Source organism: Erinaceus europaeus, chromosome 12 (genome assembly GCF_950295315.1).
Source record: "Erinaceus europaeus chromosome 12, mEriEur2.1, whole genome shotgun sequence".
Lineage (NCBI taxonomy): Eukaryota > Metazoa > Chordata > Mammalia > Eulipotyphla > Erinaceidae > Erinaceus > Erinaceus europaeus.
In genome coordinates, this window is record NC_080173.1 from 61,888,312 (window position 1) to 61,913,059 (window position 24,748).

At 39.7% G+C, this 24,748-nt stretch overlaps 1 protein-coding gene across 1 annotated transcript in view; it reads left to right on the forward strand.

The window, feature by feature from the left end:
- The window catches only part of ANKFN1 (ankyrin repeat and fibronectin type III domain containing 1), a 198,037-nt gene extending 174,532 nt beyond the window's left edge, over positions 1-23,505 (forward strand). Inside the window, exons 17-18 of the mRNA XM_060204893.1 lie at positions 1,485-1,698; positions 21,567-23,505. Of these exons, the coding sequence (XP_060060876.1) occupies positions 1,485-1,698; positions 21,567-22,363 (1,011 nt within the window). The 3' untranslated portion in view covers positions 22,364-23,505. The remainder of the gene's footprint in view (positions 1-1,484; positions 1,699-21,566) is intronic.
- Positions 23,506-24,748: the final 1,243 nt, after the last annotated feature.

A 24,748-nucleotide genomic window follows, 5' to 3' on the forward strand; every position in this document is an offset into this window, starting at 1 on the left:
TCCATTTAATCCTTTGGGCCCCCTTATCAAAGATTAGATGTCCATAGGTGTGGGGATTTATTTCTGGGCTTTCAATTCTGTTCCATTGGTCTGTGTGCCTATTTTTGTTCCAGTACCATGCTGTTTTGATGATGATGGCTTTATAATATAGTTTAAGGTCTGAGAGTGTGATGCCTCCATTTCTGTTTCTTTTCCTCAAGATGGTTGGCAATTCTAGGTTTTTTCAGGTTCCAGATAAATGATTGTAGTGTTTCTTCTATTCTCTTAAAGAAGCTTGGTGGAACTTTGATGGGTATTGCATTAAATTTGTATATGGCTCTGGGGAGAATATTCATTTTGATGATATTTATCCTTCCAATCCATGAGCATGGGATATCTTTCCATTTCTTGGTATCAGTTTCTATTTCCTTGAGTAGCGACTCATAGTTTTCAGCATACAAGTCTTTCACTTCTTTGGTCAACTTTATTCCTAGGTATTTGATTGATTTTGCTGAAACAGTAAATAGGAGTGATTTCTGGATGTCTTCTTCTTCAGATTTAGTGTTTGCATAAAGAAATGCCACTGATTTTTGTACAATGATTTTGTAGCCTGATACCTTGCTATATTGCCTAGTAACTTCCAGTAATTTTCTGCTGGATTTTTAGGTTTTTCTATGTATACTATCATATCATCTGCAAATGGTGAGAGCTTGACTTCTTCCCTTCCAATCTGTATTCCTTTGATTTCTTTCTCTTGCCTGACTGCTATGGCAAGAACTTCCAATACTATGTTGAAGAGTAACGGTGACAGTGGACTGCCCTGTCTAGTCCCCGATCTGAGGGGGAATGCTTTCAGCTTCTGTCCATTGAGTATGATGTTGGCTGTAGGTTTGCTATATATAGACTCCACTATCTTGAGGAATTTCCCATCTATTCCATTTTTTTTAGAGTTTTGAGCATGAATGGGTGTTGGATTTTGTCAAAGGCTTTCTCTGCATCTATTGAGATAATCATGTGGTTTTTGGCTTTGCTTTTATTGATGTGGTGAATGACATTGATTGACTTACGGATGCTGAACCAACCTTGCATTCTTGGGATGAATCCCACTTGGTCATGATGAACAATCTTTTTGATATGTTGCTGTATCCGGTTGGCCAAAATCTTGTTTAATATTTTGGCATCTATGTTCATCAGCAATATTGGTCTGTAGTTTTCCTTTTTTGTTCTGTCCCTATCAGCTTTTGGTATCAGGGTGATGTTGTCTTCATACAAGGTGGAAGGGAGTATTCCTGTTTCTTCAATCTTATGGAAAAGCTTAAGAAGTATGGGTACTGTTTCCTGAAAGTTTTGTAGAATTCGTTTGTGAAGCCATCTGGTCCAGGACTTTTGTTGTTGGGGAGATTCTTAATAACGGTTTCAATTTCTTTGTCTGTGATTGGTGCTTTTAGATTTTGTATTTCTTCTTGATTCAATAACTTCTTATTTTTTACCATCTTGTTCCAAAGCAAATAGATGAAGTTTGGCGTGAAATGAGATGGATCATGGATGCTCTACAGTATGCAAGATACAAACAACCAGTTGCTGGCTTACCCATTATGAAGCTGATAGATGCCTCAGATGAGCAGAACCTAAAGAAGATCAACTCGACATCATCACATATAGACTGTCTTCCATCACCATCCCCATCCCCTGAGATGCATAGAAGAAAAGCAGTGAGTGGTAAGCAATAAGGTCTAAAGTTCTGTGTCTTATTCTTTGTGCTAAAGCACTGATTCCTGAAAGCAATAGAAAATACTGCTCAGTGGTGAAAGTGCAAAGGTATAGAAGAAGCAAAGTCACAATCAAGGAGCTATGAAATAACCTGAGAGTAACTGCCCCCCACCCCTGCAAAGGTTTCAGTCCAATTCTAGTCCAAGTCTTTTAAGATACAAAAGGACACTGAGCAGGAATGAGACTTAATAAATAAACTGCTGCAGTACCAAGTGAGGATCAGGTCAGTCAAGGGAATCTTACCAAAATCAGGTAATGGAAAATAGGCTGAGTAGCCAATAAATAACGTCTGACAAGAGTGATGCATGAAGTAGATGCAAGTCTGGGTAAGAATTCAGGGGAATAATTTCACCCCCATAGCATATTAAATCCCGTGGTACAGGGCTGGGTGGTGGTACACTGGTTGAGCAAATGCTACAATGTACCAGGACCTGGTTCAGGCCTCTGCTCCACACCTGCATTGTTGGGGATGGGGTGGGGGGAGCTTCACAAGCTGTGAAGCAAGTGCTGTAGCTGTCTTTCTATCTCTTGCTTCTCTCAATTTCTCTGTGTCCTATCAAATAAAAGTGACTAAAAAAAGGAAAAACTGGCCACAGGGAGCAATAGATTTGTCACACAGGCATAAAGCCCAAGAGATATCCCTGGTGGCAAAAAAAAAAACTAAGGAAATAAAGTAAAATAAAATAAAATATCCTGTGGTATGAAGTAGAAGAAAGAAAAAAATCTCAGATAACCAGAATCCTGAACCTGAGACCAAATAAATAAGTGAAAAGACCAAATCATTTCATCATAGATACAATAACTTACATGACGAACATAACCAATATCTTACAGACAAGTTAGAGGAGAAGCCTAACATTTCAATCTTGGGAATTAATTTCCAGTGTACATGGAAAACACTAATAAGTAAAAAATAGAGCTGAGTTTACACAAATTTCTATAGAACACTTTCATACATACCAGCAAAAAGTAGTGACCAGGTCGTGGGACACCTGGTAGACAGCATATATGTTACAAGTAAAATGTAGACCAAAAGTAGGATAATGCTCTGACCTAGGACACTGAGACTTGGACTATTTTTCTAGTTAATTTAAATAATGGCATACAAAGCATCTTTCTTTTCTAACTTTTAGGAATTCTAGCCTCATAAGCCTTGCAGTAACAGTAATTTATATTTTAATAAACAGTTCTGAAATACGGGCTTAACCCATAGGGGGCAGCATGGTGTAGCTGAAAGAAAGATCTTGGGTTTGGAAATCAGACCTGGATTCAAATCCCAGCTTTGTTTTACTAGCTCTACAAACTTGAACAGACTACTACATCTCGGTCTTAGTGTACATATATGCTAAATTAGAATAATAACATCTACTCCTTAAATTTGTAAGATCCAGAGTTTCCTGGAAGAGGTGGCTCAGTCAAGTACTGAAAGATAAACAGGAGTTAATGAGAGTAGCATTCTAGGAAGAGGAAATAGAATGTGCAATTGTGCTACAGTTCAGGAAACTGTAAGAAATATATCTGAATTAATCCTTCTTTCTAACAACTATGCTCCAGCACTACTTTAGGTTATAGGGATATAAAATGATAAATTCTCTGCTCTCATACAGTCTACATTCTAGAAAGAATTATAATGAAAACATAAACTAGATAGTTTCAAATAGTGAAGATTCCAATCTACAATATAACACATATGCAATTAGGGTAGGCAGAGAGTGCACTGAACTAACTAGGATGATCAGAGAGTTACCCGGGAATCTTACAGTCAAACCAACCACTGGAAAAAAAAATACTGCAAAAGGTCATAAACTGTAAAGCAAAATGTCTGGAATTGAAATACCCCAGGCAACACTATAAACAGAAAGTCATGAAGTAGGTAAGGGATAAAAATAAAGCCAGGTTACCAGAAGAGTGAACAAGAAGCTAGTGGGAAGAAAAAAGGTATAGAGAAGGGGGCCCAGGTGGTGGCACACCTGGTTGAGCACACGTTATAGTGCGCAAGGACCCAGGTTCGAGTCCCTGGCCTCCACCTGCAGGAGGAAAACTTCACAAATGGTGAAGCAGTACTGCAGGTGTCTCTCTGTGTCTCTCCCTCTCTATCAACCCTTTCCCTCTTAATTTCTGACTGTCTCTATCCAGCAAATAAATGAAGATTTAAAAAATATTTTTAAAAGGTACAGAGAAAGGTAGGTACCAGATCAGAGAGGGTTCTATATAATATAAGAAATTAGTATTTTGCAGTGCAGAAAGTGGAACAATGGAAACAGTATTGTACTCTCAAGCATGACATCCCAGTTTGATCCATCATATTGCATATGCCAGATAGAAGCTCTGGTTCTCTCTCGTCTCCCTCCCTCTCACTAATAAATACAACTATAGGACATTGTTAAAAGAAATAGAGAGTGGGGGGGTGGGGGTGGCACACCTGGCTGAGCACACATAGTACAGTGCACAAGGATCCGGGTTCGAGCCCCCAGTCCCTACCTACAGGGGGAAAGTTTTACAAGTGTAGAAACAGTGTTGCAGAGGTCTCTCTGTTTCTTTCCCTCCCTATTACCCCCTTCCCTCTTGATTTCTGGCTGTCTCTAGCAAATAAATAAACAAATAACATTGATATTTTTTATTTAAAAAAAGAAAGAAACAGAAAATGACACAAAGGAATAGGAAAACATCACTTGTTCACAGTCTGCAAGAATAAATATTATTAAAATGTTATCCTTCACAATCACTATCAAATTCCCAGTGATATTCTTTATTAAAACTGAATTTATCCAAACATCTTTTTTTTAATTGGGGGCATTAATGGTTTACAGTCAACAGTAAAATACAGTAGTTTGTACATGTGTAATATTTCTCAGTTTTCCACAAAACAATTCAACCCCATTTAGGTCCTCCTCTGCCACCATGTTCCAGGACCTGAACCCTGCTCTCCAAACCCCAGAGTCTTTTACTTTCCTTCAATACATCAAATCCGGTCCCAGTTCTGCTTTGTGTTTTCTTATTCTTCAGCTTCCTTTTTTATTATTAGTGATTTGATACTGATAGACAAGATTGTAGGATAAGAGGAGCACAATTCACACAACTCCCACCACCAGCATGTTAACTCCCATCCCCTCCACTGGAAGCTTCCCCATTCTTTATTCCTCTGGGAGTATGGACCAAAGATCTCTATGGGGTGCAGAAGGTGGGAGGTCTGGTTTCTGTAATTGCTTCTCCGCTGGAAATGGGCATTTTCAAGTTGATAAGTATATTCAAACATTTGTGCAGAAACACACACACACCTATGAATAGCCAAAGTTCTCTGTGAAAAAAAAAGAAAAAAAATTGGAGGTATATCATGCTACCCAACTTCAAAACAACAGTAATTAAAACAGTGTGGCACTGGATTAAAAATGGACACTTGGATAAACGGAACAGAATCAAGAGCACAGAAATAAATTGACGCATATACAGCCACCTAATATATGACAAAAGGACCCAAAACACTTGATAGGGGAAAATCTCTTCAATAAATTGAGCTGGGAAAACTGGACAATCACATGTAAAAAAAAAAAAAAAGTGAAATTGGATTACAGAAGCCAGACCTTCCACATACTGCACCCCATGAAAAATTTTGATCCATACTCCCAGAAAGATAAAAAGTGAAGTTTCCAATGGAGGGGATAGGACATGGAACTCTGGTGGTGGGAACTTATATGGGTATTAAATTATATCCTACTATCTTGTTAATCATTATTAAGTCACTAATAAATTTTTTAAAAAAAAACTATATGACAACACCATACACCAAAATTAAACCTAAAATTACAAAATACATAGGAGAAGACATCGCTGAAACACTTCAAGGCCTTAACCTTTAAAGATGTATTTAGAGACTCAACCCTATGGACATGTGAACTGAAAATAACATCAAATGTCTGACTAATGATTGTAATACGACATCTATAAAGAGATCATAAAACTCAAAAAAAAAAAAAAAGAACAATTAGCTCCAAAAAATGGGCAAAAGAAATTGACAGTTTTCTAAAGAATAAATACACATGGTCCACATGAAGAAATGTCTCATTCTACTTATCATCAGAGAAATGCAAATTAAAATCCTACTGAGATTTCACCTCACACCTACCTATGAGCATGGTCTGTATCAACAAAACAATAAATGACAGATGTTGGCAATTTTGTGGAGAAAAAGAGACTCCGTTACACTGTTGGTCGGAATGCAAACTGGTACAAGCCTTTTGGAAGACTGAATGGACAGTCCGTAAGCAAAAAGAAATGCAAATACCTTATGATCCAGCAATACTAACTTTGGGCATTTACACAAAGGATAATGTAAGCACTAATTCAAAGGGACATATATTGATAGCTGCATAAAACAGCCAAAAAGTGGAAGTAACGTAAGTTCCTATTAACAACTAACTGGCTAAAGAAGTTATGGGACATATATTCCATTGGAATACTACTTTACAATCAAGGAAGATGATATTATGTCCTTTGGGACAAAATATATGGAACTGGAGATAGTTATGCTTAGTGAAATAACTTAAAGAGGTGAAATACAACTGGGTGGTTTCACACATATGGAATCTGGAGAATTGAAACACATGAAAAAGGAAAGATGGAAAGGAGGGAGAGAGGAAGTGAGGGAGGAAGGAAGGAAGGAAGGAAAGAAGGAAGGAAGGAAGGAAGGAAAAAAAGAGAGGGAGGAAGAAAGGGGCCAGGGTTAGTACACCTGATTAAACGCTCACATTACAGCATGCAAGGACCTATGTTCAAGCCCCTGGTCCCCACCTGCAAAGTGAGAGCTTCACAAGAGCAGGGCTGCAGGTACTCTCTGTCTGTCTCCCTTTCTCTTTTTTATTTTTAATTACATTTATTTATTTATTATTGGCATAAATCAAGAGGGAAGGGGGTGATAGAGAGGGAGACAGAAAGACAAACACCTGCAGCCCTGCTTCACCACTTACAAAGCTTTCTCCCTACAGGTGGGGACCAGGGGCTGCTGGAACCCAGGCCCTTGCGAACTGTACTATGTGCGCTCAACCAGGTCACCATCCAACCCCTCTTTCTCCCTCTCTACTTCTTACTCCCTTCTCAATTTACCTCTGTCTCTGTCCAATTATAAATAAAAAATTTTTTTTAAAAAAAGGCTCATTGTTAAAAAAAAAAATTTTTTTAAAGGAAGAAAGGGAGGGAGGGAGGGAGGGAAAGAAGGAGGGCAGAAGAAAGGATGGAAGAAGTAAACACACTGCCTCAAAGATTCTGTGAAAACCATGATAATTATTTTTGGGAGGGTAGGGCCACAAAACTTTGTTGGGTGCAGTATGAAACTATACCCTATAATCTTATAAACCACCATTAATCACAAATTTAAAGAAGACTTGAAAAAAAAAGAGCAGCATTACAGAAATTAAAATGCGTGTCAAAAAATGGTTAGAGGTTAAATAAAACAAATGAAAATCTCCTATTGATTTGTTTTACTTTGCATAAGGAAGTCATCAATAATCTTTTATTACTGAAATAACATTGGTTTCTAACATTTTATAGGTGTCAGGATTACAGGATTCGAAATTAACATTTGGAATGCTACATTATGTTCACTACCCAAAAGTCACTTTCAACATATAATTGACCCCTTTTATGCAATTTACCTATTCCTTCTCCCTACCTCCTGGTAGACACAATTTTGTTCTTTTGTTTGTTTTAATATTTTATTAATGAGACAGCTAGAAGGAAAGAGAGAAAGAACCAGACATCACCGATATATGTGCTGCTGGGGATAGAACGCAGGGCCTCATGCTTAAGAGTTCAATGCTTTATCCACTGCATCAGCTCCCAAACCACTTTTTTATTTTTAATATTTTTATTAATTTAATTTGGATAGAGCCAAAAAGAAACTGAAAGAAGAAATGAGAGATCAGAAGAAAGAGAGTGACCTGCAGCCTGCTTCACTACTTTGAAAGCCCCCCACACACACCCGCAGGTGGAAACTGGGGGCTCGAACCCAGGTGTTTGAACACCATAATTTTATTCTTTTAGTCTAATATTTTGTTTTTCTTTTATTTGCTCAGTAATTTTTTATCTTCTACATGAATTTGTCTTTCTCCATCTTATTTTACATGTCTAACATTACAGCATGCATGTTGTTGCAAATCAAAATATGTCATCTTTTTATATAGCTTAATAGTATTCTATGTGCATATAAGCTATGTGCTTTTTAATATTTTATTTATATATGCATTTACTTATGCACTGTAAACAAAGAAATCTAGAGGGAAGAGAGTCAGAAAAAGAGACACTTGCAGCCTTGTTTCACTGCTCAGGAACCTTCCCCACTGCTGGTTAGGCCCCAGGGCTTGAATCTAGGCCCTTGTGCATGTAACATTTACACTCAACCAGGGATGCCACCACCCACGCCTAAACTATGTCTTTTTTATCCAGTCATTTGTCAGCAGATGCTTAGGTTATTTCCAGTGCTTAGCTATTGTGTACAATACTGTGGTTATCAGTAAGCTTGAAGGTAGCAATTCTTATAGGGAAGGAGATATAAGCTAAATAGAAGTAGATCAGGAAGCAAACTGAGCTAGGACTGGTAAGAATTTTTCTTCTTCTAGCGTTTGCCCTTCTTCTGTAGCCAGTCAACAGCGTCAGGTTGAGCCTGATGTAAAGTTTCGAGACCTCCTTTGAATCTGGAGAGGTGGCAGTCGTTGACTATGTGGATCATAGTCTGTCTGTAGCCGCAGGGGCAGTTCGGGTCGTCTCTGGCTCCCCAGCGATGGAACATAGCGGTGCACCGACCATGGCCTGTTTGATAGCAACTAAGGAGGGCCCAATCATAACGTGCTAGGTCAAAGCAGGGTTGACACTTGCAGGGGTCTGTGATGAGGTGTTTGTTCTTTACCTCAGCTGACTGCCAACTCTGTTTCCAAGAGACTGGAACAGAGAAGTTCAGTGTAGGCATTGGGGACCAGATTGGGTGACGAGACGTCAAGCGTTGGACAGGGTGGGCAAAGATATCCGCGTATATTGGCAGGTCGGGTCTAGCGTAGACGTGGGAAATGAACTTAGATGATGCCGCATCCCGACCAATATCTGGCGGGGCGATGTTGCTAAGAACTGGCAGCCATGGAACCAGGGTGGGTGGGGTGGGACGGATGGTTCCAGAAATTATCCTCATGGAGGAATATAATTTGGAATCGACCAAGTGGACATGGGGGCTACGGAACCATACTGGGGCACAGTATTCTGCAGTGGAATAGCATAATGCCAGAGATGATGATCGTAGTGTGGAAGCGCTCGCGCCCCATGAGGAGCTGGCCAGTCTTGCAATGATGTTATTCCTCGCGCCCACCTTTGCTGCAGTTTTTATGAGATGTTCGTGAAATCACAGAGTGAGATCGAGGGTAATGCCAAGATAGACTGGCTGGGCTTCATGCCGGATTCTCGTATCGCCAAGCTGCACATTAAGCTCACGCGAGGCCGAGGAATGGTGTAGATGGAAAACAGATGATACTGTTTTTGCAGTGCTAGGGGATAGTCGCCATTTTTTACAGTAATCAGATATCAGAGACATGTCTTTCGTGAGTGTTTCCTTGAGGATGTCGAACTTTGATGCCTGAGTTGCACAGCAGATGTCATCGGCGTAGATGAACTTCCTTGAAGAAGTTTCTGGGAGGTCATTGATATAAATATTAAATAGCGTAGGAGCCAGAACAGAGCCCTGGAGGAGGCCACTTGAGACAGGTCTCCATCTGCTAGACTTGTCACCCAGATGCACCCGGAATCTTCTGTTTTGGAGGAGAAACGATATAGTGTTGGCCACCCATGGAGGCAGGCATCTTGAGATCTTGACTAGGAGACCACGGTGCCAGATGGTGTCATAGGCTGCTGTGAGATCAACAAAGACAGCACCCGTCTTTAAATTCTTCTGGAATCCATTTTCAATGTAAGTTGAGAGGGCCAGGGCTTGTTCGCAGGTAGATCTTCCTGGGCGGAAACCAGCTTGGGCGGGTGATAGGAATTTCTCTGTAAGAGGAGAAATACGTGACAGAAGCAGCCTCTCAAGGAGTTTGTAACACACGGAGAGGAGAGAAATTGGTCTATAGCTGGCGGCCAGTGTTGGGTCTTTCTTTGGTTTCAAAACCGCTATAATCTTCGCATGGCGCCAAACTTTGGGCATAGACTCAGATTCCAAGATGTGGGACAGGAATGAAGCGAGCCACTTCTTTGCCGCGGGACCCAGGTTAAGAATGAGTTCTGGGGTGATGTTATCATAGCCAGCAGCTGTTCCCGGTTTAACCCTCTTCAAAGTGTCTTCCAGTTCAGACAGTGTAAAGGGAGAGAGTTTTGGAGATGGACAAGATAACCGGAAGTGGGATGACCACTCATGGGAAATTTCTCTTTTCCAGACTGGGTCGATCTTAGCACGACTGGTAAGAATAAACTCTTCAAAATCTTGGCTGTAGGACAAGAGTAGATAGCATAATGGTTATGCAAAGAGACTCTCATGCCTGAGGCTCTGAAGTCCCAGGTTCAACCCCCTGCACTACTATAAGCCAGAGCTGAGCAGTGCTCTGGTTTATTTAAAAAAAAAAAAAACTTAGCTGTGAAGGAAAGAGGGAAAGCACTAGCTAAAGAGGTATACAGCTGAGTGGCACTGGTAAAAAGCAGAATAGGCAGGTCTGCCCTCTGTTGTTCCACAACCCACATAATTCTACAAACAACTCTTCAACTCTACTTCTACCTTTGCCTTCCCTCATTGGCCAGTGTTACTCTGTCTTGGTTAGACATCCTAAATGCCCCCTTAACCCCATACTGTATTAGGGTAGGCTCTCTATGCCACAAAAGTGCCAAACTCATGTTGGCCAGAGGACTGGTTATACACACTCCCTGCTGGGAGGATCTGGTCAATTACATTCAGATTTTATTATTAACTTAAAATGTGAGTGATCCTCATTCTGTTTCTTAAAATATAACTCTCTCTTGGGCCCATTTATTACTCTGAAGCCAAGATTCCATGGGCTATGAAACACAAAGATGTGGAGGGCAGCAAATGAAAAATGGAAGCCAGTGACAGGGAAACTGTTAGGAGCTAGGAAAAACAGTTAGTGCTCTACCGCCTTACAAAAGCAGAACCACTCAAAGCAATGACATCTACCCCCTCCTTACTTTTTCCTCTCCATTATTGACAATTCAAAATATTTGTCAATCATTTGTGAAATGTAAAAAAAAAAAAAATCCAATTTAGAGAAACATCCTCACTTAGTGGCTCAGAGGGTGAAGTTGGAAATACAGAACATATCTCAAGTCTAACTGATTCTTTAGCGCCAGTCTAATTTTCCTTTTTAAGGCTGTTGAATACATTGGATTTACCTCTACCCAAACCCCACCACCGTGTGTGTGTGTGTCCCCGTCTGTGTACATGTGTGTGTGCACTTGCTGCTGGGGTAGGAGAATGCATGGGGGTCTAAGTAGAATGCTCTAGCCTAATTCTCATTTCTGTGTGGTTTTCAAACACAAAGTAGAAGTCCTCTGAGTCAATTAAAATTAAGCATTACCCAAGGACCCAAGGGGGAAAGTTGACTCCTAGAAAAGGCAGCTCAAGGCAGGGGATGGAATGATTGGTCCATCACATGTGTATTTTCTCTCCCACTCCTTTTCTGTGGGTATAGTGGTCACAGGCAGCAGCAATTTTTTTTTCCGATACTATTTCTCCAAGTGACGCATGGGTGAGATGGGTGGGGGAGGGGCTTGCTTCCTTCATATGTATTTAAATATTATCCTGATCTTCCAAATGTAAATCTTTCTGGTGACCTTGCCCCAAGGGATGTTTAAAAAAAAAAACACTGTGGCATAAACTAAACAGCTAAAAAATTATTTTTGAAAACCAGGAATCTGAAGATGTTATTTTTGTTGGGAAATTAAGTGGGCAAGCCCCTGAGATTCTACTCAAGGTCTGATAAGAAATTTAGTAAAATTCTTTATTTATAAATTATGTAAATTCTACTCAAACACAGTGGGAATAGTTCTGTGAAGTAATATATTCAAAACAGGAAGGTAGATTTGTAGGGCAACTACTGCTTATGTTTCCTTTCTATCTTGTCATACATCATACCTCTTTCCTTAAAGGAAAGGCAATAGCTTTCTTGTTCCTGTCCTCTCCCCATAACACTCAAAATCCACATCACTCTACTCCACTGCTGTTGGACTGATTCACAGAGACCAGGAGTTGCAACACCCATTACAATAGCAAGAAAGAAAGGCTTCCCAAGCCAGAACTAATACTTTGGGCACAGTTTTCATTAAACATCTCCTGGGTCAACATGAGGGGAAATTCAAGATTCTATCAGTATTGACCTTCCCAATAGGCTCTCAAAGAGGAATTGAAGAGCACAGCAAGGTTTACTAAATTAATAACTGGGCAAGGCTCCGACAAGACTTAATGGAGCATATGGTCTTCCATCTGGAGATGGAAGCTTCACTTTGCATTCTTTTCCAGGAAGGGAGGGAGTGGTAGTGGCCTAACTCCCTGGAAATTCTCCTCAATGCCCTGGCTGGCATTCTGGAGATTTCCCCTAGCTAGTTCTGGGAGAGGTATCCTATTCTAAGCAATAGGTTCCACTAAACCTTACAATAAATAATAAAACTGCCATGGAAGTCAAATATTTAGATTCCCAGTGGATCTGTGTTTCCCAAGTATGGGTCCAAAAGTCAACAAGGTAACATTTACCACTACACAGGTTCTTTTTCGATGGTCTTTCTAGGTAACCAGTTCTCAAATTATTTCCCATCTCCCTTGGTTCTGAGCACTATAATGATATAGATGTATCATGTACACATTAATAACTGAATCTAAGCTTTAAAAATGTGATATTGCACTAGATCATAACCAACAGATGCTATACAAGAGATTATTATCCTACTTTATTATCAACAGCATTCTCATAGCAAATTCTTGAAGAATATCTGATTACTTACTTGTATTTTAATGAGGTAACTCTTGATACATTTTTGAGCTATTCTCTTTTAAGAATAGAAAGGGTCAACTGTTGGCACACCCAGTTGAGCACAATTACCTCCATTCTCCGTCACGAGTAGTAAAGCAACTCTGCGATGTCTATCTTTCTTTCTCCCTTTCTATCTCCCCTTCCTCTGTCAATTTCTCTCTGTCCTATCAAACAAAAGAGAAAAGAAAATTGGCTGCTGGGATCAGTGGATTTGCAGTGTAACACTGAGCCCCAGCAATAACCCAGGTGGCAATAAATGGGATGGGAAGGGGATGGGGATGTAGGTAGGGCTGGCGTGGGGGTGAGGATGGAACAGGACTCAGTGACATTATTGCCTTCATTTATAATGCAGTTGACATGTTCTTAGTGAACTAATTTAATCTTTACAACACTAATAGGAGATAGACAATAAAGTCACCCACATGCTGAAGCAAAGAAAGTGATTTGCTGAAGTTCATGTGCACAGTAAAGAAGTAAGACAGTACTTCATTTCAGTGTTCTCTAATTTTAAAGCATCTTATTAAGATTTATTTTATTTTTGTTTATATGAGAAAGCTTCACATAAGAGAGAGAGAGAATGCGGAGCACCACTCCTATATATGCAGTGCTGAGAACAGAACTGGCAACCTCAGGAGTGAAAATCATGCATTTTACTAGCTATTTCTCTGGCTATCTAGTTTGTTTGTTGCTTGTTGTTTTTCTTCTGCTGTACCTGAGATGACTTTTATGTCAATGTGAGCAGTTTCAAGTCACTTCTTAATTCATTTTAATTTATTCAATTCTCAACATATTTTACTATGAACCTTAGACTTATAAAATACAGCATAAGATGATTAAGTCACAATCCAATTAGGGAGACTGTATGATCTGCTCATATGCCCATATTCAGATACAATAATCTGGAAAATAAACATTCTCTGCATGTCTGTATACTTGACTTTTTACTCACTTCAGTCCTTGATTAACTTATTCAACATTTACTAAACAGAGATGAATTAAGACATATTCCATGTGCTTTATATTTCACAGTTTAGGTCAATAAGAGAAATAAACATTCAAGTAAATACCCTGTAATAAACTTTAGTAGGTATAATAACAAATACACAAATAAAATTTCTAAGAGCCAAGAGAATTTAGCAGGTGATAACTCAGGTTCTTACTGAGAGACTGACTCTTAAAATTTGATGCTCCATTGAAATATTCTAATGTTAATCCCTTAAAGTATATATTTATATATTCTATAGTTCCCTATAAACAATAAATACAATATAAGTTTAGAGCTAAAAGTATAAACTGTTCTTACAGAGTGCTTGACCTGAATGTGAACTGGGAAAGCATCACAAACTCTTCTTTTTTTTTTAATTTTAGGAAAAATTTTTTGGTATTTATTTATTCCCTTTTGTTGCCCTTGTTGTTTTATTGTTGTAGTTATTATTGTTGTTGTTATTTATGTAGTCATTGTTGGATAGGACAGAGAGAGATGAAGAGAGGAAGGGAAGACAGAGAGGGGGAGAGAAAGACACTTGCATACCTGCTTCACTGCCTGTGAAGCGACCCCCTGCAGGTGGGGAGCTCGAACCTGAATCCTTCCTCCAGTGCTTGCACTTTGCGTCACTTACACTTAACACGCTGCACTACCACCCGACTCCCCACAAGCTTTTCTAATATAGTATTTTCACTGTCTGGCCTCCAGTGGATTGAATGGTGGTCTCTAAAATGAAAACTTCACAACCTAAACCTCAGAACCTTTAAATGTGACCTCACTTGGAAAAAGGGTCTCTGCAAATATAATTAGGGATTTTGATAAGAGACCATCCTGGATTATCCAGGTGAGCCCTAGATTTATGGGCGAGTGTCCCTGTAAGAAGGCAAAGAAAATATACTGAACAGAATCTATGTAAGAAAAAGGAGGAGGAGGAGAAAGACAAGGAAGAGGAGAAGGAATTCAAGTGAAGTCACAAAGAATGTCAACAGCCATAAGAATCTGGAAGACACAATAAATGTTTTCCCAAAAAGCCTCTAAGGGACTATAGCTTTTTGACACCTTGATTTCTGACATCTGACTGCCATACTTGTGAGAGAATAAATGTCAATTGTTTTAAACTACCCTGTGTGTAATGATTTGTTTTAACAGCCATAGGAAACTAATACAATACCTAACAATGTTTTTATAAAAGTAGCAAGGTCAAAAATCCCTTGGCAAACACAGAAACAAGCAAATGGTTTCTAAGAAGACTTGTGAAAACTATGCTGGTTATCTTTGGGAGAAAAGGAGGGTGGGGACACAGAACTTTGATGGTTGGTGTGGTGTGGAATTATACATTGTAATATTAAAATATTATAATCCACTATTGATCACTAATAAAAAATGGAAAAAAGAAACCATTAGCAAGAGCATGATTAATACTGCTCAGTATCAGTATCACACAAAATAAATTAAATAAATCAGTTCTAAGATTGCAGGGAGAGTTTGCACAGAAAGCCACAGAAATGCTGAAGTGAATTACAGAATAGCGGGTTTTTAAAGTGAGACAAATCTGCATTGTTTGCCATTTACTACCTGGTACCTGAAATCTAAATGGAAGTCAAGTCTCACACATGAGTGATACCACTAATCCATGTCTCTAGGCCCACCTTTTTTTTTTTCTAGCAAGTTTTAGAATGCGAGAGATATAAAAAGACTGTGAGAGATACAGAGGAGAGACAAACAGAAGAAAGTACTGGTCTACTACCCATGGAGTTATCTTTGTTATTCCCATGTGGTACTGGGGATAGAACCCCAAGTCTCACTCATTCAGTGGGGACATTCTGTTGATAATCCACCTCACCAGTCCTTAACAGATGTATAAATTGGAAAACATAATTGTGTAAGTCAGTATTTACATCTGAAAAATAGGAATTATTATAAGCAGTAAATAAAACAAAGCATCTGGAACAATGGCTTGTGCACAGTACATTCTTTTTTTTTTTTTCAGATAGAGACAAACATGGGATTGAGGAATATACCACAGTTCCAGAGCTTTCTCCAACTAGGTAGAGGCGAAGTTCAAACCCACATCTTATACATGGCAAAGCAGATGCACTAGCCCAATGAGCTATTTTGCTGACCTTCCCATAGTATGTACTATGTATATATCAGGCATTATTACTACCACTACCATTACTATTGCCATTTGGATGCAAATAAATGCATATGCATAGATGAACAGACAGAAGTAACCAGACAGAAAAGTTCAATTAAAGTCAATTATCATTCACTACATGAATCTTATTTAAAGTCCGGTGTCAGATGGTGTGGTGTTCTACTTCAAATATTTAGTTCATCTTTCTCCATCATTTGCTTCCTGTCCTTAACATCACAAAAAGCAACTACCATTTATGGACTGCAGCGCACAATTTGCCCAACAAAAGGTGAGAAAAAAGTACTGACTTGTTTTCAGAATCATATTCATTGAGACCAAGCCTTTGTGCATATTCCTTTTTTAACCTGAAAATTCCTTTTATATGTCTTCTTCCTCACCCATACGGCATATCTTTCTCAGTAAAGACCAGTGTCAACACCAATACAACTGATCATCCCTCCTTGTTATATGTTAACCTCACCACTCATAATTTCAATGGTTCCTTTAAAAAAATATATGTATTTCAGATAGAGACAGAGAAATTGAGAGGGAATGGAGGTAGGGAGAAAGACAGACACCTGCAGCACTGCTTCACCACTTGAGAAGCTTCCCCCTGCAGATGAGAAATGGGGTTTTGAACCCAGGTCCTTGCATACTGTAATGTGTATTCAACCAGGTGTGCCCCTAACATTTCCCTTTTCAATGGTTCTTTCATTTTTGCCCACAAACATCTTATCTCAGTCTTGCTATCCCAGTAAATTTCTATTTATTCCATCTCCTCTATGATGGCTTAGCCAACCCCTTAAGTTCAAACTGCAAACTCAGCAGAACATCTCTGCACTGCCCAACCCTAACTAAATCCATTGTCCAATCCTATGCAACTTAACTCCTCTGACTTAATGATATTCCTGTCATCTAGGTATCATGGCTTAAAACCTACTAGTCATTTCAGAGTATTTGCTTCTTCAAAATGTAAAGAATACTCTTCTCTAAAACATTATACATAGCTGATTCCTTCTGATTATTCAAATTTTATCTATAAGAGATGCCTTTCCTGGATATCATATCAAAATAATCTTCCTCCCAAGTCACTCACTAGCTGAAACTCAGGGTAATTTTCTTTATAGGATTTTGCACTCTCTGGCATTACCCTTACCTATTGTCTGCCTTATTTTCTAAAACACACACTGTGAGCTGCTTAAAAGTACAACATAGGTGCTCAGTACATATGTTTAAATAAATGACTTTCCTGAACTACTTTTTTCCATCACATGACTACCACTACTCTCAGTTCCATAATATTATTTATATGAATATATAGACACATATATAAAGAAAGAAAGCATAGTTTAGACCATCCTATCCAGTCTCCCTTCTGTTTACTCTTCATCCATTTCACTTTACATTCTATCTCGGACAAAACTACCCTAAATCAAAGTTCTCTTCTTGTCACTATTTCAAAAGCCTTCAATAACTACCACTGACTACAAAATAAAGAAATACTATGTATTGTCACTTACCACTCCCCTCTGGTTCAACTTTAGCTTTAAAAAACAAAGCTGTAAAACTTCATGATTTTCCACACAACTCTAAAACATGAAATTATTGTTCTTTTAATTTTAGGGTGGAAAAACTTTATTCAACATGAATTGTCTTATTAGCTAATCAGTAAACAATAATTAATTAGTAATTACAGTAATTATAGTTGAACATCTATATTATATCAAATGGCTATTTGAATGGATTATTTTGAAGTACTAATTATCTTCTGCATATCTGACTTGTCATCTTCTTGATAGTAATCTTTTTCTATACAAGTTAGTTTTATTTTCAATACAAGTTAGTATTATTTCTTAATTTTATTTATGGCATCACTATATTATAGGGCCATTGTAGTCAAAACTGCTTGGTACTAGAACATAAATAGATACAATGACCAGTGGAATAGAATTGAAAGCCCAGATAAGCCCCCACACCTATGAACATCTAATATTTGACAAAGGTGCCAAGACTATTAAATAGGGAAAGGAGAATCTCTTCAACAAATGGTGTTGGAAAAATTGGGTTGAAACATGCAGAAGAATGAAACTGAACCACTTTGTTTCACCAAACACAAAAGTAAATTGCAAGTGGATCAAGGACTTGGATATTAAACCAGAAACTACTAGATACTTAGAGGAAAATATTGGCAAAACTCTTTTCCACATAAATTTTAAAGACATCTTCAATAAAATGAATCCAATTACAAAGAAGACTAAGGCAAGTATAAATCTATGAGACTATGTCAAATTAAAAAGCTTCTGCACAGCAAAAGAAACCAATACCCAAACAAAGAGATCCCTCACAGAATAGGAGATCTTTACATGCCATACATCAGACAAGAATTTAATAACCAAAATATATAAAGAGCTCAAAGAACGAGAAAACAAACTCAAGAACAAGAAAACAAATGGCCCCATCCTAAACTGGGGAGAGGACCTGGAGGAAATATTTACCACAGAAGAGATCCAAAAGGCCGAGAAACACATGAAAAAATGCTCCGAGTCTTTGATTGTCAGAGAAATGCAAATAAAGACAACAATGAGATACCACTTCACTCCTGTGAGAATGCCATATATCAGAAAAGATAGCAGCAGCAAATGCTGGAGAGGTTGTGGGGTCAAAGGAACCCTCCTGCACTGCTGGTGGAAATGTAATTGGTCCAACCTCTGTGGAGGACAGTCTGGAGAACTCTCAGAAGGCTAGAAATGGACCTACCCTATGATCCTGCAATTCCTCTCCTGGGGATATATCCTAAGGAACCCAACAAACCCATCCAAAAAGATCTGTGTACACATATGTTCTTGGCAGCACAATTTGTAATAGCCAAATCCTGGAAGCAACCCAGGTGTCCAACAACAGATGAGTGGCTGAGTAAGCTGTGGTATATATACACAATGGTATACTACTCAGCTATCAAAAATGGTGACTTCACCATTTTCAGTCCATCTTGGATGTAGCTTGAAGAAATCATGTTAAGTGAAATAAGTCAGAAACAGAAGGATGAATATGAGATGATATCACTCATAGAAGTTGAAAAATAATAGAAGGGAAAACACAAAGCAGACCTTGGACTGGAGTTGGTGTACTGCAGTAAAGTAAAACACTCTGGGGTGTGGGAAGGGTTCAGGTCCTGGAACATGATGGCAGAGGAGGACCTAATGGGGGTTAAATTGTTATGTAGAAAACTGAGAAATGGTACATATGTACAAACTACTATATTTTATTGTTGACTGTAAACCATTAATCCCCAATAAAGAAATAAAAATAAATAAATAAATAACAAAGTAGCAAATTTTGATGTAGTCAAATTTCAGTCATATCTTTTTTACCTTCTGTGGTTTTGTCTTATTTATTTATATGGAATTGGACCTCATGGATGCACTATATCACCACTGGCTGTAGACATGATTTCACTTCTCCCAGCGAACTTCCTCTTCCCCTGTCTTTAAACTTTCAGATATTGAGTCTCAGAGTTGGCCCACCCAATAGAATACACACTTTACCATAAGTGAGGACCTGGGTTCAAGCCCACAGCACCACTCCATTATCCATGGGGCTTCCCTTTTGACCATGCATGGTTGTTCCCAAGTGGTATTAAGTGATCAAATGCATGCCCTTACATGGTAAAGTTTGCACTCTGCCAAGTGAGTTTAATTCTAATACCCAAAGATTTGTCTACTTTTATAGAAACCAGAGTACTGCTCAGCTCTGGCATGTTCAGTAGTGGGGATTGAGCTCAGTACTTCAGGCATGCAAGGCCAGTGCTCTACCACCAAGCTTCCTCCCCAGCCCTATTTCTTGTTCTTTTTTAAGAGGAAATGTATGTTTTAAAAATTAACATATATTTACCAAGTTCATCCTAAGGGCTGTTATCTGTGGGGGGTTCAAAGGATTTAGACAGTCCTATCTATATACAAATGCACAAACTGAATGGTACAGAGGTAGTGGCAAGGAAGGATATCTGGGTAAACAAAAATGACTAGAGCATTAAATCACAAATATCCACAGAATAAACTTACTGTTCATTCATGATCACTATAGTATACACTTTGTGTCTTATTTCTACCTCTGATATTTACTTAGTTTTTATTTTATCTCCTTTTCTGTGTTGATCCCTGGTAATGTGGTGTTTATATACTTAACTTTGTTTTTTTAGTCACCCTAGGAACTTCTATTATCATTCCATTTTATGGATAAGAAAACAGAAGCTTAAAGAGGTCCAATAACTTTTCCAAGATCATACAGCAAATAAGTGGATGACAGAATTTAAAACCAAGCTTCTGTGACAGACCACTATAGTACCTCTTTTAAGTCCCTACTACTTAATCAAGTGAGAAAATCACCTTGGAGATTAGAATGGGGGTGGGGCGGGTTATGCCCACATAATATCAAGCACAAGGACCGGAGATTGGAGGCCCAGCTCCCCACCTGCAAGGAGGGGAGGGTCACTACAAGCTGTGAAGTAGGTCTGCAGGTATCTTTCTCCCTCTCTATCTGCCCCTCCTCTCTCAATTTCTCTGTCCTATCCAAAAAAAAAATTTTTTTTTAATGGCCACAGAAGCAGTGGATTCATAGTGCTGACACTGTGCCCCAGTGAGATCCCTGGAGGCAAGAGAGAGAGACAGAGAGATTAGACTAGGGAAGGAGTAGTTAAATGACATCCATCTTTGCCACCTGTTTCACTCTCTACACATACCCAGTCAATAATAAAAATCTTATGTAGAGAACATGTGTGCCCCACTTCACTCCCACAAGGTCCAGACTACACCTGTCAGAATTCCCATTCTTTTTAAAAATTTTTTATTATCTTTATTTATTTATAGGATAGAGACAGCCAGAAATTGAGAGGAAGGGGGAGATACAGAGGGAGAGAGACAGAGAGACACACCTGCAGCCCTGCTTCACCACTGGTGAAGTTTTCTCCCTGCAAGTGGGGACTGGGGGCTTGAACCCAGGTCTTTGCGCACTGTAGCATGTACACTCAACCACGTGTGCCGCCACCCGGCCCCAACATTGCTTTTATTCTCTTCCCTTAAACTGAGAACAGAATCCACTACGTAATTTTATAGGTTCCTATACAAATGGACGTAGGGTCTCTTGTTCAAAAAGGAATAATTTCAAGAATTAAGAGCATAAGAGCAGACTATATTAAAGCACCTCCCCTTGTAGGCCAGAAAGTGTGTGTATGGGGCGGGGGCGGAACCTCAGGAAACTCTTGACCTTGAAGCAGGCCCTGGGTAAGAAATTTCTCCTTTTTTTTTTTTTTGCCTCCAGGGTTATCGCTTGGGCTCAGAGCCTGCACTACAAATCCACTGCTCCTGGAGACTATTTTTTCCATTTGTTGCCCTTATTGTTACCCTTGTTATTGTTAATTACTACTGTTATTGTTGCCATTGCTGTTATTGTTGTTGGATAGGACAAAAAAGAAATCGGGGGGAGGGGGATACAGAGAGGGGGAGAGAATGACAGACACCTGCAGACCTGCTTCACTGCCTGTGAGGCGACACTCCCTGCAGGTGGGGAGCGGGGGGGGGGGGGGGGGGCCTCGAACCGGGATTCTTACGCTGGTCCTTGCGCTTAACCCGCTGCGCTACCACCCGACCACCAAGAACTTCGTCTCTTTATCTAACCTCAGTCTCTGGCGTTGCAGATTCACAGCCCTGTTCTGATGAAGAAGGCTGCTCCGAAGTCTTCCTCCCCACGGACAGTGACTACGACTCCAGCGACGCCCTGAGCCCCCGAGACCTGGACCTGGTCTACTTGTCATCACATGACATCTCCCAGCAGGCCCTGAGCGGCTTAAGTGGCAGCGCCCCCGATGTCCTGCAAGTGCACGACATGAAGGCTCCCTCGGGGGCAGGCCAAGACCACCCAGGGCAAGGGCCAGACCCCGAGCACTCCTGTGCCGAGTTCCTGCACGGCTTGACCCTCACAGGCTTGACACCTAAGAACCACGCCAAGATGGCTCCGGGCGCGCGGCCGCCGCTGGGCTTTCTGGGAAAGCGGAAGCCAGCTAAGCACCTGCACTACGGCGGCTTCAGCCGCCACCACCGCTGGCTGCGCATGCACAGTGAGACGCAGTCACAGTCACTGTCACTGTCCGAGGGCGTTTACACGCAGCACTTGTCCCGGGCTTGTGGTCTAACCCAGAAGCCAGAGAAGGCAGAACGGCTTGGACTCTCTGCAGATGCACCCCAGGGCCTGTCTCTTGCCCACTCTGCCAGCCTTCCTGAGGAGCGGAAGAGCAGTGTCCAGGACCGCAGGTCTTCAGTACGCCACATCTATGTAGAGCCCTACTGCGAAGCTATGGTGGACTCAAAGCCTTGGGCAGGTTTGAGTCCAACCCCTGGAGTTCATAAGGGCCTGTCCAGCCCCCTGGGTCCAGAGATGCACCCTGAAAGCCCGACCTCCTCCCAGGTCTCAGAAATACTCAGTAGCATGCTTTAGGGAGGTCCTGACAACTACTGCCCACAGTTGCACTTCAAATCCCTGCATTTCCCCTTCTCCGAACCCTGGCCTGTCCCCACTGTGTCCCTATCCATTTGCAAATGATTTGAACGTTAAGAGTGCACAGGTTACAGCTCTAGGTCCTCTTTTATAGAGCTGTCATTTTATAAAAGGACACTAGAGCAGTGATATCATCCATTCAGCCTGCAAAGGGCATACAAAGGAGTCAACATTGGGCCCTGGACACTATGGTTCAAGCATGCCCAAACCAAACACCAAACACAAGTGTTGACACTAAGGTGACTAAGGTGGGGCAGCCCAAAGAGTCACCCACAGTTCTGCAAGTGATTCTGTGATCTCATTCTAAGTTTGGGGCTCTGATAAGTTTGCAGCTGATGGGGACAAGTTCTCTAGATGAAAGTGAAATTAGCAGTTTTCCTCTATTTCAAACTTCCAGAAGAGTTTAGGGAAAAGAGGTCTGTTTAGGTTTTTCTCTAGAGTGCAGGATTGTTGATGGCTCAGCAAATCCAATTTAGACATCAGCACTAATCTTTTTAAGTAAGACTTGCACAAGCTTTTTTTGGGGGGGAGGGTAATTAGTAGGCACCTAGCAGACACTTCTAACTCTGCCTCAGAAAAATAAAATAGTGCAGAATTCAGCCCTGTCTATAAACTCAGTTTCCATTCAGGCATGATGGTGGGGTTATAAATTATACCCCGGTACAAGGAGATAAATGAATTAAAAGAAAACCTCGACTGTAGATAAAATAAAGATAGATAAAATAAATATAGATAAAAAGCAGGGAGACATGAGCAAAAACATGTTTTATAGTACTAAAAGTACTAAATTTGTGATCTCTGAAAATGATAGTGGATCTCTTCCAGAGAATGTCTTGTCACTGCTTCCAGCGTTGTATACAAAAAATATCTGAAAATCCTGATTTGGTCTCACTGTCTCCTACCTGCTTTCTCACAAATGAGAAAGTCAAATCAAAGAAAAAAAAAATCACACTACATCTTCAAAAAGGGCATGCATCACCTCTCTTTTCCTAAATCAAAGCCCATTCAGTTCACTAATATTTTTTTTCTGCTTTATTGTCATTTTGGTTAAATATTGGTCTTTATAACCCTATCCTGTCCTCACAAAGTCCTCTGTTTACAAACTTATTCCAAACCTTTCCATTTTCAAAACACTGAATTTTAACATAAATTACTCTGGCAAATAGTCACAGGTTTGGGGTGGGGGCAGGGGAAAATGAATAGCATAATGGTTATGTAAAGAAACTCTCACTCCTGAGGCTCCAAAGTCCCAGGTTCAATCCCCTGCACTACTATAAGCCAGAACTGAACAGTGATCTAGAACAAAAAAAGTCACAGACTTGGTCCATGGACTATGAACACTAGAAAACTAATGTTCAGAATTCAGTCAGTCCCTTCAAGAGTGGGAAAGACGAGGCCGCAGGCAGAATTCAGTCTTATTTTTAAGAAATGTTATACTCAGTGATTCTCCTACCCCTACCACCAAGAATCTTTATCAGAATTGCTAAGATTACTATAACAAGGAAGATTTTTTAAATGCAGTTTTCTTCTATGCTAAGTAAATCCTATGTGTATGAAGTGTTAGAGCTAGAAGAGATCATCAAATTAAGATAAGTGCTTGGGTTTACAGATGAGGCTGTTAAGGCCTAGAGAGGTTAAGGAATTTACTCAAAATCAAAAAATTAGGACTCAGAGTTAGCATAAGACCATTTCCCTTATAGTAGACTGTCCCACTGAGAATTAGTACATACAGGACACTTATCTACTTTGAAAATCATCTGTCTACTTCAAATTCCAAAGTCAACACCTGTACTAAACCTTAATCCAACATTAGCAATACACAGAGCCCCTTGTAACCAAGAAATATAAACTTCATATAGTAAACATCTTAGCTAAATACATTAAAAGCAACTTTGGAAGAAATATCATTTAAAATTACAATGTGACTCCCATTTGATAATAGGGAAGATAATCATATATACTCAGTTTCTACTTATTTCTAAATGTAAAGCAGGTTTTAGGGCTGGATAGGTAGCATAATGGTTATAGAAAATGATTTTTTATGCCCCAGATTCCCAGACCCCAGGTTCAATCCCTGGCACCATCAAGTATAAATTATTTATGCTAAATGGGATTAAGAGATGAAATGTTGGAATCATGAAGAACTAAGACTCTAAGCAATTCTCTGATCATGGCCTTTCTGGTAGCATGGAGGCAAGTTTGTGACTAAATCAGATGGAAGGCATTCAGTAGGCAGAAAAAAAGAAATTTACCCACCTTTCTAACCCTTCATTTGACCAGTGAGCTCTGACACAATGGACCAAATAATGGCTCATTAAGTGGAAA